At 33.7% G+C, this 17,670-nt stretch overlaps 2 protein-coding genes across 6 annotated transcripts; one reads left to right on the plus strand and one right to left on the minus strand.

The window, feature by feature from the left end:
• Positions 1 to 1,024: 1,024 nt before the first annotated feature.
• On the plus strand, positions 1,025 to 11,115 carry LOC130802619 (serine/arginine-rich splicing factor SR34A). 5 transcript variants are annotated; one of them, XM_057666631.1, is made up of 14 exons: positions 1,025 to 1,224; positions 7,031 to 7,300; positions 7,444 to 7,565; positions 8,069 to 8,134; positions 8,224 to 8,298; positions 8,380 to 8,473; positions 8,543 to 8,589; positions 8,676 to 8,733; positions 9,362 to 9,411; positions 9,507 to 9,563; positions 10,220 to 10,287; positions 10,382 to 10,453; positions 10,532 to 10,612; positions 10,752 to 11,115. In XM_057666631.1, exons 3-13 carry the CDS (start codon positions 7,479 to 7,481, stop codon positions 10,599 to 10,601), a joined length of 744 nt encoding a protein of 247 aa, XP_057522614.1. In that variant the 5' UTR covers positions 1,025 to 1,224; positions 7,031 to 7,300; positions 7,444 to 7,478; the 3' UTR covers positions 10,602 to 10,612; positions 10,752 to 11,115. The 5 variants fall into 5 exon arrangements, with proteins under 5 accessions (XP_057522614.1, XP_057522625.1, XP_057522617.1 ...); XM_057666642.1 differs by having other exon boundaries at positions 10,385 to 10,453; XM_057666634.1 differs by having other exon boundaries at positions 7,031 to 7,288.
• Positions 11,116 to 12,607: 1,492 nt separating this feature from the next.
• On the minus strand, positions 12,608 to 16,847 carry LOC130802639 (G-type lectin S-receptor-like serine/threonine-protein kinase At1g67520). The gene is made up of 7 exons (XM_057666649.1): positions 15,441 to 16,847; positions 14,805 to 15,016; positions 14,507 to 14,715; positions 14,028 to 14,238; positions 13,659 to 13,896; positions 13,170 to 13,320; positions 12,608 to 13,097 (listed from the first exon to the last, which is right to left on the minus strand). The coding sequence occupies exons 1-7, from the start codon at positions 16,712 to 16,714 to the stop codon at positions 12,786 to 12,788; spliced, it is 2,607 nt and encodes an 868-aa protein (XP_057522632.1). The 5' UTR covers positions 16,715 to 16,847; the 3' UTR covers positions 12,608 to 12,785.
• Between the last annotated feature and the right edge of the window lie 823 nt (positions 16,848 to 17,670).

Here is a 17,670-nt window from a genome sequence, read left to right on the forward strand (position 1 = left end):
TGGGTGTTTAGCAAAATAATTTAGCTTATTTTAATATAAATAGAGAGTTGGATGGTCAAACTATTTAATGCTAGTGTTTGTAAAATTAGTTAATTGAAATAACTTATTGTAATGAATAAGTTGTTTTTGAATAAGCTGCTCCTCACAGCGGGTTTCAGATGCAGCTTTTCAAATCATTTAATAAAATTAGTTGGTCAAATTAATCAATCTAATCAACTATCAACTACCAAGTATCAACTATTTGTACCAAAAAATGATTAAGTTTCATTTTTTTTCTTCTAAATATTGACAACTTGCTTAAGTATATGCATATAGGCGGAATTTAACCAATCAAAAATTTTCAATTGTCAAAACATTTCTTTGATTGCCACTTGTTATCAAATACCTCACCTTTAATAGATAGTATGATATGATTCGAGAGAAGATTAAAAAAGAGATGTGGGTTTATGACCTTAAAGATTTGTATTATGTTTGATTAACATTTTAAAAAGGAAAGAAAGGGAGGGATAGGAAAGGGGGAAGAAGCATATTAATGTGTTTTTCTTTATTTTTTTTCCATGTCATGAAGATTTGTTTTATTAAAATTCTTAATGAGTTTCTCGTTTTAATTCATTTTCCTTCTTTTTTTCGATTGGTGTGAAGGTACTTAATGTGAAATCTTATTAAATTAGTCATAATGCATATATATTTAATTGACTTTAAGATAAATGTTTGTAGCACTATTAAAGAATTGTTAGGGTTATAGAATTTTTAAAAAGAAAAAGTATCAAAATGAAGATGATGACCCAAATTCGAAAAGTATTTTGATTTCTTTTTTAAAAAATTTTTGACCGATACTTTAGGTCATAAAACTAAGAAGATAAATAAATAACAATTTTTATTGAAATAGTTTTACCATGAGACGGTCTATATAGTCGAGTCGACCAATGTTATAAATGAGGACTAAACAACTAGAAACAAATTCAAGGGCATATTAGTCTTTTAATCACTAAGTAAAAAGGATAATAAAAGAAAATAACCTAAATTCTATCGAATTCTATTGGTATTTGAAGATCAAAAGAAGTTGTTCGTCACACTTAATCCAGTACAGAGTTCTTCAATCGCCAAAAAATGTCAAGTTCTCGCAGCTGCTGAATTTAGTCAATTGCTGGTCCAAGATTAAAGAGTTCATTTTTTCTTCTTTTCATCGCCCTAGAGCTACCTTCCGTCATTCCACATCTTCTGGTATTTCTTTCGATTTTTAATTCCACTTTTTTGGTTTAAATTATTTCCTGAATTTACAAGTTCATCATTTATGTATTTTTAGTAGAATTGTTGCAGATTTAGCCTTTTGTTTTTACAGAATTTGTGATTGTGGTAATACGTTAATAATCAATTAGGGTTTGCAAGTGAAGCCAAGCGAATCTTTTATTGGTGGGATTTGGGGATGTTGACTATTTGTTTTTTGCTGTTATTCTTGTTATACCGAGGTTTGATCTGGAATTCAGAGTTTTGAGAATTCATTTGGGGGGTTCTTCAAGTCCTTTAATTGGGATGCTTCCCAGGCTGGGAACAGGGATTATGTACTGGTGCTGTCCCAACCCAATTGATTGTAATTAGTTATTTGCAATTACAAGTAGAAGTATGTTATTGTTAGCTTTGGAAGCGTTTGTTCTGTGGCATTTGGATTTTTAACTCCTGTTGCAATAAAGCCTTGTGTGGTTGGAGCAGTGCGACCTGGTTTGTTGTAAGAATTCGGAACTGGTGGTGTTGGTGAATTAAGTAACAGTAGGTTGGAGGAAATGAGAATACAGGGGTGGTATTGTAAATTGTAATTGACGGTAAAGTTACACATTATCATTAATGGAATGAACGAAGTAAAAGAACGAGAGGGGTAAGCAAGGTCATAAACTGTTCATCATGGTGACTCAGTCCGGACATTATTTCCCTATGATGTCAAGTTTGACTCTAGTAAATTCACATCAAGATAGTTTCGGGCAGTTATTAGCAAGGAATCAAGGATACTTGCCGATTTGTGTGACTATATAAAATCCCAATTCTCAACATTTTCCTATTTTAAACAAACCAGGGATTTGTTGTTCCTACTCCTCTATTCTTCGTGCTGATATCTTCTTATCATATTCCATTTCATATTCTCACATACCATATTCCCACTTAATGGTTAACCAACTTGTGGTGATTGAATATGCTACTTGACTAAAGTTTTTCTTCCTTGTTCTTTTATTTTGTGATGATTAATTTAGTACTTTACAAAAAGTAATGGATGTGTTTTAGGCGAAGGATTGAACAAAATTAGCAAAAGCTATAAATAAGAGCAGCCACGTTATCTATATGTGTATTTTTTTTTCTTTGACTCTATAGTTATAACTCTTTGTAGATGTTTAGTATCTCTCTACTTATATGGGTTTCATATAAACTACTCCATATTATAAGCATTTGACATTGGCATGAGAGATCTTGTTTACCCCTTTTTTATTATTTAATATAATATAATATAATATATTGATTGAAATTTAAATTTCTATATATGCAAAATGTATAATGTTTATAGAGGGGACCCCTAGTAATACTTTTCTAGCGTGCATATTAACTGTTTGTTCCAAGTTTGATTCGCAAATTTGTATTTGTTATTGACTTGAATTGATCTTTAGAATACATTGTATCATTAACTTTACAGTGAGTTGTGATGGTATCATAGGACATACTATTTTAGTCTTCTATTAGTTTAAATAGAGGACTTCACAGGACATACTGTTTTAAATGGACATTTATGGTTGTTTTTCTTGTTTCTGTCCCTTAAGGGTTTAGGAGGGGGTCCATCTTAAATGGTTCGTCTCTTTCCCCTTAAGGTATTATAAAATAGTTTTCCTTTAGGGCTTAGGAGGGGTCCATCGTAAATAGTTTGTCTCCCTCCCCTTTGGTTGTATAAAGTAATGTTCTTTGGTTATTAAAAATTTTCTTTTACCAAATAAAATAAAAGAAAAATAGACGACATTTTTTGCACAGATTGCTAAATGGCTTGTATATGTGACTTTTTAGGATTAAGGAGTAGTTTGCATTTCATTATAGCTTTAATTGGATGAAAATGTGCTTTGAAATGAGAGCTAGATTAGACAATAAGTTCAATACTCAAACTCTAAAATCACCAAGATCGAAAGGTTTTTAAGTACCTTGACGAACTATTATAATTTCAATGAATTTAACAATGTTTGAAAGAAATAAAATGCAAACAATTGACACGATGATGTAAGGAGGTTAACCCAATGATGGCTACGTCCTCCGTAGTGTGTAGTATCTTTGTTTATACTATAAATAACTCTTACAATGAAGGATTACAATTGAGAGTAAGAGATTCAAAGGCTATGTGTTTATGCTTAGAGGTTTGTGTTTGATGTACTACAATGAGCATATGAGCTCCCTATTTATAGGGGTGATTACATTAATGAGTCAAACAAACTTAATGCTAAGAATCCAAAAGACGAAAACAGAATCCAAAGTTTCCTCTGGCAAGGCTGATCGTTCGAGCCTTAACAGTGCTTGTTCGAGCAGCATACTTAGCAACATTCTGTCTTCAGCAGCATTATGTGCTCGTTCGAGCACAGTCTTCCAGAGCTCACTGTCTGCTTCTGATCTTTATGCTCGTTCAAGGCAAGACTAAACATCAAGTGTCTCGTTCAAGGCATCTTTCTCAGAATCAGTAACTCTTGCAATTCCTCATTAATTCATCTTTCATCATGCCATTCATCTTTTGGTACCAGAGCCAAACATGAGTACAAGCAATTCTATCCCAAATTTCTCTTATTCTCAGCCAACGCTTCCTATGTTTAATGGAGAACATTATGACTATTGGAGTAGTCAAATGCAAACGTTTTTTGTATCTCAAGATTTATGGGAACTCGTAGAAGAAGGCCATGAAGACCTTCCTGAAAATTCTACTGACGCACAACAAAAATTATACAGAGAAAATAAGAAAAGAGATGCACTTGCATCATGCTTTATTCATGCAGCTGTGAGCAAAACAAATTTCCCTCGTGTATATGGATTAAGGAACTCCAAAGAAGCATGGGACACATTAAAAAAGGAGTTTCTAGGTAATGACGAAGTTATTGCTATTCGATTACCATAGATGTAAAAGATGTCGCACTCCGAATCACACCCAAAAGGATTGTTGGTATTAAGAAGGAAAGGAAATGACTGAAGCAAATTTCACCACAAGTAATGGCGATGGTGGTGAAAATGTATTTGTGGGATTAATTTGCAAATTAAAAGGGAGAATTTGTGTTTCCTATTAAATTGTTGGAGACAACGGAAGTGTAATGGTTGATAGTATCAAAACAATGAATTTGATAATATAATAGAGCTGATGCACGTACTCTTTACAATAATATATATATATTGATAAACCTTATATTATATATATTATTCATAATAAAACATGGGATATATATATATATATACATATATATATATATATATATATACATATATATATATATATACATATATATATATATATATATATATATATACATATATACATATATATATATACATATATACATATATATATATATACATATATATATATATATATATATATATATATATATATATATATATATATATATATATATATATATATATATATATTTATACTAACTTTAGAGAAAAGAAAAATAAGCTAATATCATATGAACACTCCTAACATATCGTTTACTATTCCTAAAGATATGATTCCGATTATATTGATTTTCCTAATAATAATGAGGTTGGAAATTAATCTCACAAATTCCCCCCTTTACTTTGCAATGTTTAACCTAAACTTAAATTTCTCAAACTTCTCAATAGTTAGTGGCTTCTTTAGCATATTAGCTGGTTGATCGTTAGTATCAACAAACTCAAGTTTTACTAGTCCTTTATTTACTAAATCTTGTATAAAGTGATGTCTTATTTCAATATTTTTGCGTCTGGCTTGAAATATTGGATTCTTTGTCATTGCAATCGCAGACATATTATCACAATAGATTATAGTTGGGTTGCTATGCCAAAGGCCCAAATCTTCTAATGTTCTTCGCAGCCAGACTGCTTCGCATGCTGCTTTAGTTGACGACATATTTTTGGCTTCTGTTGAAGAAAGTGCTACAATTTGTTGTTTCTTTGAATGCCACGATATGTTAGGACTTTCTTTAGCAGAAGCCGAATATATGTCGGCCACTAAAGCAGCATGCGAAGCAGTTTGGCTGCGAAACATTAGAAGATTTGGGCCTTCGGCAAAGCAACCCAACTATAATCTTTTGTGATAATATGTCTGCGATTGCAATGAAAAAGAATCCAATATTTCATGCTAGAAGCAAACATATTGAAATAAGACATCATTTCATACGAGATTTAGTAAATAAAGGACTAGTAAAACTTGAAGTTTGTTAATACTAACGATCAACCAGTTGATATGCTAAAGAAGCCACTAACTATTGAGAAGTTTAAGTTTAGGTTAAACATTGCAAAGTAAAGGGGGGAATTTGTGAGATTAATTTCCAACCTCATTATTATTAGGAAAAGCAATATAATAGGAATCATATCTTTAGGAATAGTAAACAATGTGTTAGGACTGTTCATATGATATTTGCCTATTTTTCTTTTCTCTAAAGTTATTATGTAGAAGTTATATATATAACCCATGTTTTATTATGAATAATAAATATAATTTAAGCTTTATCAATATATATATTATTGTAAGGAGTAGGTGCAACAACTGTATTCTATTATCAATTTCATTATTTTGATCCTATCACCCATTACACTTCCGGTTTCTACATCTATTTTGGCCAAAACTCTTATGTTTAAGTCACACCTTAAATTACTCCATAATTTCAAGAATCAATTCATGCACTTAAACCCATTAATAAACACCCATCTTAAATCATTTATAGGATTCCATCTCTATGCACACATGAATGCATAGACTTGGATGGTGCACTTAAGACACCAATAACTTCAACATGCTTTTTTATATTTATTATTTAGCTTACGGATGATGGCTATTTCATCTATTTGATGGCAAATTACATCTGATCCTAATGTACGAGTTACTTTGTTGCATGCTCTATTGCTTGGCTGGCAAGTTGCGTGAGTTAAAAAGGACTTTAAATGCAATGTAAATTGGCAAAGGGCATTAGTTTTACCGTTAATTTCCAAATTCTTGTACTTTTCTTTTGCTTTGTAGTTTGCACCATTTTCTCTCTTTCCTGGATATGCAAGCGAGAGGTGCATATTGGGTGCTTCGTTATGATTCTATTATAACTAGTAGGATAAGTTGGGTACAGTTGTTAGTGTGAAAGGGAAAATGGAGACAATCTAAGTGATAAATAGAAAGATTTTTAGATTTATGGGTGAGATTTCTAGCCTCTTCGATGTTTGGTATATCCTTTTCTTTCTGTATTATCAGCAAACTTTATTAATATTGTCTTCAGCTTCATTTTTTCAGCAAATCTCCATTTCAGATCAGAATTATAGAACAGTAGAAGCTATTTATTGATACAAACTCTATAAGAATCCCAAGTGTTGGTACTTGAACCCTTTCAGCGCGCATTCTTTTTCTTATAATCTCTGTTGAAATTATCACTATCCGCCTTCTTCTGCGGTTCACTTGTGTTTTCCTGTGGAGAAGATCTGAAAAATTGGAAATAGGTGCTTTTGTTGAGGATTAGCTCGTACTATTGCAAGGCAGTTTCTTCTTTATTTTAAAGAAAAATCAGTGGCTTGCTTGTACCATACTCTTAAATGGCTGGCAATTTCCTTTGGTGTTTAATGTATGAAACTTTAGGTAAAAAAGGTTTGATATTGCACTACTGCATAATTCTTTCTGCGGTCCAGACCTAATCTGATTTTGCAGCTAACTTTGAAGAACTTAAACTCATTTGTCTATTTCCTGGGTTTTGTCATGATACAGTTGCAAAAATCTCAGTAAGGAAAATTTTTAGATGTGTGCTAATCTTTCCATCTCATGACACATATGCTTTCTTTATGGTAGATGACCAGCGCTTGGACAAATATGGGCTTTGGAATTCATAGGGATGTAGAGGGGGAGTAGGAGATAATTGGGTGGAGTAATGGGTTTATTAAATGTAATGGAGGTCCTTGCTCATTGTTTGGAGCTATGCATCTGCAAAACTTGAGAAAGCATTGGCGATCAAAAAATATGTCAAATAGATATTAGCCTTGGAGCCACTTGGAGCATATGAGCTATGGAGCTTATGGAGCATCGCTCACCTCAAGGATTGCTCTCTTGGTTTGCTTCATGGTTTTGGCTTTGACTTGCTTTAGTTATTGTCATATTTATCGAATGAAAATGAAATCAACGGCTCCTTAGATTACTCATGTTTGTGTACATTTTTACATAATTTTTATTTACTCTAATGTCTGTATTTGTAATTGGGTTTGCAGTGTATCTTTGAGCAGAGTGATCAAGTAGATAAGAAATGAGTAGCCGTTTTTCTCGTACCATCTATGTTGGCAACCTACCTGCCGATATCAAAGAACATGAGGTTGAAGATTTATTCTACAAGGTTTGATTCTTGGACTCCAGTTTGTGAGTGCTTTAGCTACCTGTGAATTCTTGCATTCACTTTTTGTCTGTGTTAGCAATCTCCATATAAACTAGTTTAAGTTTCTCTGTTGCTGCCCCCTTGTTTATTTCCTTTTGTGTTGTGTATTTGTGGTAAAATTAACTATGTGCATAAATTATAGCTATCTGTACTGATTCTTGAAAGGTCTCCCCCCCGCGGGCTTTTTGCCTCAATTGTTTGGGTAATGGCTTGCAAAAAAACTCCTGGAGTAGAAATGCATCTAAAATATCTTTGTATATTATGTTCCTCATCTTTTCCTTGGAATGCTTCAGTTTCCGTGTTACAAATTTGAATTGATTATCTATTAATGGTGGTGGTCACTAGATATATGCATCTTTTTTAAATGGTAATCTCCCAATCAAGAGTCGTGGGCTATTCTAGTCACTAAGTTGCTTGTAATAGATACTAGATTTCATGACTAATTATTTTTTGCTTCGGTGCAGTACGGTCGTATATTGGATATTGAATTAAAACTTCCACCTCGACCTCCTTGTTATTGCTTCGTGGAGGTATTCATTTAGCATTTTTTTCTATGATAAAAATCTTTGTGTCGACGCTTCATATGGATAATTAAGAGCTGTATGCTTTAAATTAATAGTTTGAGAGTTCTCGTGATGCGGAGGATGCTATTAGGGGACGTGACGGCTACAAATTCGATGGTTGTCGCCTAAGGGTAATATGTTATTGCTTACTTCTACAGTTCTATGTGATAACTTACATTTTTGATTCCTTATGTTGATGGTCTCCATTATAGGTTGAACTTGCACATGGTGGTCGAGGATCATCATCTGTTAGTGAACGTCGTAGTGGAGGGCGCTATGGTGCATCTCGTCGTACTGAGTATCGAGGTTTGTTTCGAGATTTTTTATAGTCTTCATTTTTTGAATATAGAAATTAAAGATGGACTTGAAATGCAGTGATTGTTCGAGGACTACCATCTTCTGCATCGTGGCAGGACTTAAAGGTGTATTTCTGTCTAATGCTGTACTAACATTTTATTAAATGTCTCATGAGGTAGTTTTGTCATTTTAACCCCTTTTTTAATTTTAGGATCACATGCGAAAAGCTGGCGATGTTTGCTTCGTGGAAGTTTCACGTGACAGTGAAGGTATTGTTTCTGTCTGAAGCTATTTTTGTCAGTTCCCCCAGTTGTCTATGTTAAAAGGAAAGTAATTTGCTGTCTGGTTAAACTCTGAACCTGATTTGCATGATGTAGAAGACCTTGTAATTCTTTTGGAGGTGAAGGACATATTGGTACTGTATCTATGATATTCTTGCTTAAACTCTTAGACACCAAGGCTTAAGAATTGCAACTTTGCATGTTTTCCCAGTAGATCCCTTTGTACATCATACTAACAGCAAATGTGCTGATATAGTTTACTTAGGTCGTGTGATGACATGCATTCCTTTTTATTTGCAACGATACAGCTAGAAGGTGGTGTTCTAAAACAATGCAAGTTTCAAATTAAGATTTTTGATTATTCTGTGTATGCCCATTGCATACATTGTTGTAGATCTCTGTTAAGTTTGAATATAATTGATTATTGTCTGATTTTGAGTTGCTGCGTTCTAATTGAGCTGAATGGCTTTGACAGTCCATAAATCAGTTTAGCTTGTTGATGTAGTTGGCTGCTCAACTTATTCTACAACATGCACCCACATGTATTGAGTTACTTATCTGAAGCTTTTAGAATTCCATGGTTTTCTTTCTCTTGAATGCCATCGCGTTTTCGCAGGAACCTTTGGTTTGGTTGACTATACCAACTCTGAAGACATGAAATATGCTGTAAGTATTCAACTGTGTCTAAGTGGATTGTGTTGAGTTTTCACTTGCTACCTTCTGATGCTTAGTTTTGGTGTGATTATTATGGTATTATTTAGCTCCGGAAATTGGATGACACTGAATTCAAAAATCCCTGGGCAAAATCTTATATTCGGGTGAGTAATATTTCTTATTGAATGATTTTTCTGCTGAGGATCAGTTTTGTCTTGATCCCATGTTTCTACTTGACCATCATTTTATGCACCTTTATTTATAATATCACCCAACTATTTGCTCCGTCTTGAATATTAATTTTATTTATCCAAAATCATAGGCTTCTATTAATGCTGATCTGCTCTATATCTTTTTTCTTCTATTTAGTCTCGTCACGACTTCTGTCTTCTTGTTGCCTCCTTAGTGGTTGGTGTAGTAATCATAACTTCCTGTTAAGTAGGAGGCAATAAATAAATATATATGAACTTTTGTATGTAATGTTTGATGTGTATGTCCATGGTTATTGAATTCCAACTTGGTTTTTATTTTTAAGTTCTCATTGCCATTCATTGCCACCACCTTGAAAGTAGTATTGAATGGTATGGAAAGATAGACAAATCCGTCATTATCCACCAAATTTATACCCATACCCCCACCCCATTTGAAGTGCATACGGTGTGAAATTTGCATTTGTTTGCTAGCCATCCCTAAGTAGACATTTGGAGAATGCCCAAGCATTTCTGCTGGCATAGATACAGTGTGAAATTTTGGTACTCTAGTGTTTATGTTCCATTAGGTTATGTGCGTGGTTTCAAGGACATGTTGTCTGTCATTGCAGGTGAAGAAATACGATGAAAGCCCTACTAGGAGTCGCAGCAGGAGTAGAAGCCCAAAAAGGATCAGAAGGTATTTTTCTTTATTAAATTATTAATACTGTTTAGTTTTCTGAGGAACTTGGATTGCCTGAGATTGTTGGTGATTTTTTTTAATTGTGCTGCAGCAGATCACCAGAAAGATCAATCTCTAGGTCACCTTCTCGATCAAGGTCTGCATCTCCTGTGAAATCAACCAGGTAAAACTGTTAATGATACTGGAATCTCTTTGTTTTCCCGAATATCGGCTTGCATCTTAGTTTTTCTCCTTTGTGCAGGCCAAAGTCTAGATCCAGGTCTAGGTCGAGGACCCCTTCAAAGTCACGGTCAGGGTCTGGATCTCCTTAATAATATAATAGGTGCGCCTTTCTGTTCAAAACCTTTAGATCAGCTCAACGGATTTGTCTTGTTTATGTTCGTTAGTATCAGTTTGTATATGATGTACTGTTCATTTCCACCCAATTCAACATTTTTATGCGCTCAATTCTTTTCTTATAGTTGATATGCCGATCGGGTCAGATTAATGTCCGTGTTGTATCAATCCAATGAGTTAAGCTTCTGCAAATCCGCAGCATTGCATGAACTTGTGACAACCATCGTAGTCAATTTTCCATTGTAACCGTGTACACTAGTCATAAGGAAGTTTATTAGACATCCGGTGTGCTTAGCTTAGCAGCTCTAGAGTTTGCAGACATTTGTTGAAGTATGTATTTTTATTCACATTGCTGCGTGTTTTGCTTCTAGTTTTATTTGGGGATTAGTTAAAGTTTGAGCATTGCTATATTCTTGTTATGTTTCACTTTTGACCGTATAACCTTTCATGTTCTTGCTTATTCGAAATCAGACAAATCATGCTTTCTCATTCTTAGTATTACTACAACGGCCCGTTTGGTTAGTGGTACTAAATGGTGGTAATGAAAATGGATAGTGGTACTAAATGGTGGTAATGAGAATGATTTATAGTGTAAAGTTTGATCAAGAGTTCCATATTATTCTCATGGTAATGGAACTTTGATCACAAAAAAGTTTTTTGTTTATAAATTTTCATTACCACTTAACACTATCTATCCCAATGAAAATGTATTGGAATGAATCTTATGAAGAAAAAATGAAATGATTGAAGTTGGACAAGCATAGTTATTAAGGTAGCTAAGAGATTTTTCAATTAAAATTATACTTATTTTTCACTTTCATGATCACTATTTATTACCACCTACCAAATGGGCCGTAAATATAATACATTTCTAATATAGATCTCTCTACCTCTGTCCGTCACTAATATTTTGCAACACTAACAATTAGCATAATTTACACAAGACATGCTAAAATGATGGACAAAAATTGGTATGATTTAAAGTGAGAAGATGTGATAAAAATTAAAGAAATTAATGAAAACGAAATGTTTGAAAGTTAAGGAGACATACTAAAATAAAAAATGTGACAATTTTTTAGGAAAAAATGAGAATATTACTTGAATTTGTGACCAAATTATGTGTCAATTGGTGTTATAACAAATCTATAGTTAAATGTATCCCTTGAGGTTATATACTTGTGCAATTTTTTTAATCACATTATTTGTATAAAATTAGATTTTCTATTATGTCCTACACTATTTTTTCGTTACTTTGGATTTTCATTATCTTAATGTTATTAAGGATCCGCTTGGCTTGAATGTAAATATTTAAGGAGTTAATAAAAGTTAAAAGTAGAAAAATAAAGTTAATTAGATAGAAGATTAATAAATGGGATTGTTAAAGAGGTGAAAGAATTGGTTAGAAAGTAATAAAAAATGAATAAAACATAATTAGTTTTCTCATCTTGGGGTATTAATTTATGGTCGGTGAGGGAATACTTTTCACCAAATGAGAGAAATTATTCTCTTTATTTATTCATTTTTTAAAATTTACTCTCATTCTATATCGTTCACAATTATTTCAATTATTCTATTTGCATCTTTATTTATCATTTTTTCATTAGTTTGACTTTTTCTGCTTCTTATATATTTACACTAAATCCAAAAGTTCACAAGTAAAAATTACAATTGACATTTCAACATGTTAATTTTGCTGAAATTTCAACACACTAATTTCGAAAAATCATTAAGAGCATCCTTATCAACAACTTAATAAAAAATTATTCACTATTCATTTTATTTTCTAATGATCTTTTGCCGGAATTCTCATATAATTCACTTTAAACCCAAATTAATTAATATTATGTTTAAGAATGATAATTTTATTTAAAAATATAGATTTGATCCAAATTTAGTATTCGACAAATAAAAAATTTTTAAATTTAAATTTGAGTCAAATTCACCATTGTTATAAAATTAGTTAAAGATCAGAATTTGAAAATGACTTTCAAACCTTGTTATTCTCAAGTTTTTCATTTATGATTTCATAATTAAAATTTACAATTTAAAATAAAATGTATGTTTTCAACCACAACCTAAACATACCGACAAAAAAAAGGAAAATGAGTATTGTTTTTAGAGAACGTGAAAAACAAAATTTCTAAAACATTAAGCACGCTCTAACGAGCTTCCATCTCTGAAATTGATGCATCATTCAACGAACCTTGCTCTACATCATAATGTGGGTGCTGTTCTTTTGGTAAACTCATGCCTAGGAAGAATGCTGGTTTCTTTGGTTTAGGAAGGTGATTAGTGTCACCGGCAATCATATTTATGACAGTCGACATTGTTGGTCTGTCGTCTGGATTCTCTTGCACGCATAACAGACCGACATTGATGCACTTCATCGCTTCTTCATGGTCGCTTTTACCCATAATCGCGGTTTGGTCAATCAACTCCGAAGCTCTGTCTTCTGCCCACAATTCCCATGCCTGTAAAAATAGTTTTACAGTGTGTTTAACTGCTTACTACTGCTCGAGTTTTAGTGTTAGACTGAAACTTACGTATCCTGTAAGGTTGAGTGTGCGGTCTGAGGAGTACGATTCGTTGTTCTTCTTGCTACTGATAATCTCTAACAGTAAAACCCCGAAGCTAAAAACATCAGATTTAACTGAAAAATATCCATCTAGTGCATATTCTGGAGACATATAACCACTGCACCAATGAATGAAAGTAGAAGAAATGTTAGGTAAGGTAGCCTTTAACCAGCTTTGATGTTCTACCTCGGTTTAGATTTAATTGTTACATTACTAGCTCTTTAAATAACACTCGACAAGAGAATAGGGGTGTTCATAAACGGATACCCGGAAAGCCGGGTACCCAGTTAGTCGGGTACCTATTTTATCGGCCCTTGTCCCGAGCCAATTTGTTTGAACTTACACCAAAGCCGATTTCGCAAAATAGGAACAAACAATCCAACAGTTGATGAAAGAAATTGTAAGTGTCGGGTTTTTTTTGGAACAGGCCTACAAGAGAATACTTGTTTTACTTACGGTGTTCCAACAACTCTCTTTGTATTTGCTCTCGATTCATTTTGCTGAAAGAGTCTTGCCATACCGAAATCTGAAATTTTCGGATACATTTCCCGATCGAGTAGTATGTTTCCTGTCTTCAAGTCTCGATGGATTATCTTCACTCTCGAATATTTGTGAAGGTAGAGGATTCCCTGTGCTACCCCCTCGATAATGTTAAAACGTTGTTTCCAATTAAGAAGCAATTTCCTGCTCGGATCTGTCATAGAAGACACAATATAGCATTTAGGGTTAAAAGGACGCATACATCTGACTCCCCAAACCCCGCATAGGTGGGAGCCGCTTGAAGCATTAGGGTAAAATAATGTTGTTCAGTAATATGTCACTAACCAAAAAGAAAATAATCCAAGCTTTTGTTCTGCATATATTCATACACCAAAATCTTTTCTCCTTGCTCAATGCAGCATCCAAGGAGCTTAACAAGATTAGAGTGTTGTAACTTCAGAACAAGCTTAACTTCATTCATGAACTCATTTTTACCCTGCTTTGATGTCCTTGAAAGTCTCTTTATTGCTATTTCTTGATTATCTACTAATATTCCCTGATTTTCAAAGAGAAATTACATATATCATGGTGGAGAAAAAAGCCGAGGGATTCTTTGGCTGCATCCCCTTTATGGGTATAGATTGTCATCTGATCATAGTTCCTATAAGCGAGATACACTGGGTATGATGATGAAAATAATGGTGGAGAAACAACAACCATATATTGAAAAAGCTTTTTGCTACCACAGGCAAAAGTCAAGACCTCGCTACTACCATATGTAATATCCCGATTTAAAAAACATTGAGCATTTAGATTTTAAGTACCTTGTAAACGATGCCATATCCTCCTTGTCCGATTCTATTTGAAGGAGAGAAGTTATTAGTTGCTTGAACCATACTTGCGAAGCTGAAAACGTGCATTCCATGGTTCTTCTTGCCGATGGTTAGTTTTCTTTTTCTTTGATATCTGCTGGAGTGTCCGGCACTGGAACCTAACTCAGTAAGAGACACCTTCTCGTCTATTTGAATCGCTCCTATACAACATGAAGTAAAATGGGTGTGGCGTTAACCAAAAGAATAAAACGCAGCCAAAAGTTAAGTTTATTTGTTAATGATATATCACCTGCTTTTTCGAGGTTGTTCTGAAGGCGATTATGTAACTGTCTAAGATATGCTTTGAGGCTTTGTTGTACACAATAGCCTAGCAGGAAGAAAAACCGTGCTAGTTTAAGTAGTGCCGTCTGCATGTGATATCCTAGCCATGCTATAGATGAGGTCAACAGAAAGATGCCTGTTGCTACCATTAGCCACAACCATACCTTCCTCTTGTTGCTTCTGAAAACAATCAAAGAATTGTCTTAAAAAATTTAACACCCCACTAGAAGATATTGTGAAAAAAGAGTTCTATTCAACTGTACGGTTGGCTGAAGCTGTTGGCTGGTTTGACCAACTCAAAGTATTGACTAATAAGTCAATTGTTTAAGTCAACTGTTACGAAGATGTTGGTAAAAATTAGTTGTTTGTTGATTGATATTTATTTGAGAGAATGTGAGTAATAAAACCAAATGCTCATTAAAAAACTACTCACAATATTTTTTTTTTATTTGTTTTAGCTTAAAAATCGCCTTATCAATTAGCTTAAAAGCCTCAAATCAAATAGAAGTAAATTTTTTGCTGTTTGAACAGCTAAAAGCCGAAAATCAAAAGTCAACCAAAAAACTAATAAAAAAATCCATTTACCAGACACCCTGTTGTGTACCTCTCTAGTTTGTACGTTTGTCTTTGAATGTAGAACTCTCTGTAACCGTATGTGTATCCATCTTCAACCAACTGTGTTCCATTCATCCAGAGCTCACAACCAGTTCCATTGGGGTGAATAGAAGCGTAAGCAACACACGAGCAAAGGCTCAAGCACTTCATTTCGCAATCCGCCTCGCCTAAAACCCAATTCGTACTAGTATACTTCAAACCTTCAGATAGCGTGTTACCTCTGGTACGGTCAAACCAGATCTTGCTCTTGCATCTAGGCAGCTTCCGCTTCACACACCCTGGAACGCGATCATTGTCGCACTCAAGAATACCTTCTAGATAAGACCTCCTTGATCTTTCGTATCTCGAGCTTTCTGATCTGTCTGATGTATCTCTATGACGATATATATCGCCTTTCCAATCTATCTTATACATTGGGAAATTTGTCAACCACCAGTTCTGTGCAGAAAAAGTGAAGTATTTTTCGTTCTTATTTGAAACATATTTGAACCGATAAAGGTAGTCTTTAAGGTTCGGGAATTTCCCATCGTGCCAAATCCCACTCTTCCATTGAATCATCCCTCGTCTCCACATAATCAACTGTTTTGTACCATTCGGATCTAACCCAAGTACGAAAGCTCCTTCTGCAGGAAACTTATCACTTACCCACGAGCACAACGACAAATTTTGCTTCTTATAGTTAAACCCTAATTTCATTCCTGGAAGAAGTATATCTGTTGGGTGATCAAAGCTCTGCCACAAGATTTTCTCCCCTGTCGAGCCATCTGAATTCAGCTCACGTAACACAAGATTTCCTTTATCAGTTAAAATTGCTTCTGTTCGAAAACCTCGATTAGATTTCAACAATATTTGTGTCAAACCATTCTCTGTGATCTTGAAATTTCCATTGCTACTAATTTCAAGTGCTCCTGAAATCGGGGAAATGGGTTTGTTTCGGTTTGCGATCCAGACTGGTCTCTTGACTTCATCGTAAGTGTACCAGATACCGATATAGTAGTTTTGTGCAGTTTCTGGGTTAAAGTACCCGATTGTAGCATCTTCTTGTGGGTTGAAGAAGCCTAATGTAAAAACTTTGCCCGCTGATACTAAAAACTCGCCATTTTTGAGCTGATTGCCTTGGCTCAGAGTATCGGTTTTTGCATAACAAGAGATTACGCAGCAGCACAGACGGAAATACCAGAAGGTGTTCCGTCTGTTCAGTGCCATTACAGGTTTAATCTGCACAAAGAATTTGAGAAAATAATTATATTCACTGTAATACATTTTCCTGACTTTGTCTAGCAGCCATTTTGGGCTTCTTTAATGTAAATATAGATAAGATTTCTAATCTTAAGACTTGATTTCATTGTTAACTACTACGATTGACTAATCAAAAGTATATCTGCATGTTTTAGTCAAGTTTCTAGACAATTATGTTGAATTTTATTGCTTGTATGTGTTAGTATTTTAAGCTGACTTTCTATTGGCCGCAAATGTTAGAAATTGTGTAAGAAGATTTTGAAAGGCATGGAGGATCGGTAAAAATCAATTTTAATCTGTACAATTTAATTATAATTTATAACAAAAATTTAGTTATAACTAGGGGTGAAAGTTCGGTTTGCAGTTTGATTTTTTTATAAAACCAAATCAAACCAAATTTTTTTTGATTTTTGATTTTTCAATTCAATCCAAACTAAATTGGGCCGTAATCAAAATTGAAGCAAACCAGATTAATTCGGTGTAGACTTTTACAGATCAATCCAAAGTAAATTTTCAACTAAAAACAAATCTAAACTGCAAATTGAATTAAATTACTAAAATTGTAAACTAAAAATATTAATCATAGTTGCAAAAATGGGAATGACAAAATAAAATTTTAATTATTGAATTAAGTTTTATTATTGTTATAAGATTGCTTCGTCGTTTTTATTAGTATCGCCAACCAATATTTTCTATTTGCATGTCAAGTTGCACAAGATCACTCAACAACTAGTTTAGCTCTGTGTAAAAAGTGAGCTTCTATTTTAATTCGGTTTGTAATTTTGATTTCGGTTTTTAGTTTGCTCAAATCTAATCCAATCCAACATATTTCGGTTTGAAAATTCCAATCCAAAACCAAACAAATTTATAAAAAGTTCAAATCATATTTCTTATTCACTTTGGATTAGTTTGTTTGCAGTTTTTATCAGAATAACTTTCACCTATAGTAAATCAGCTGGTCTTGGACGAGACGACCTTAT

This window comes from Amaranthus tricolor, chromosome 2 (assembly GCF_026212465.1).
Source record: "Amaranthus tricolor cultivar Red isolate AtriRed21 chromosome 2, ASM2621246v1, whole genome shotgun sequence".
NCBI lineage: Eukaryota > Viridiplantae > Streptophyta > Magnoliopsida > Caryophyllales > Amaranthaceae > Amaranthus > Amaranthus tricolor.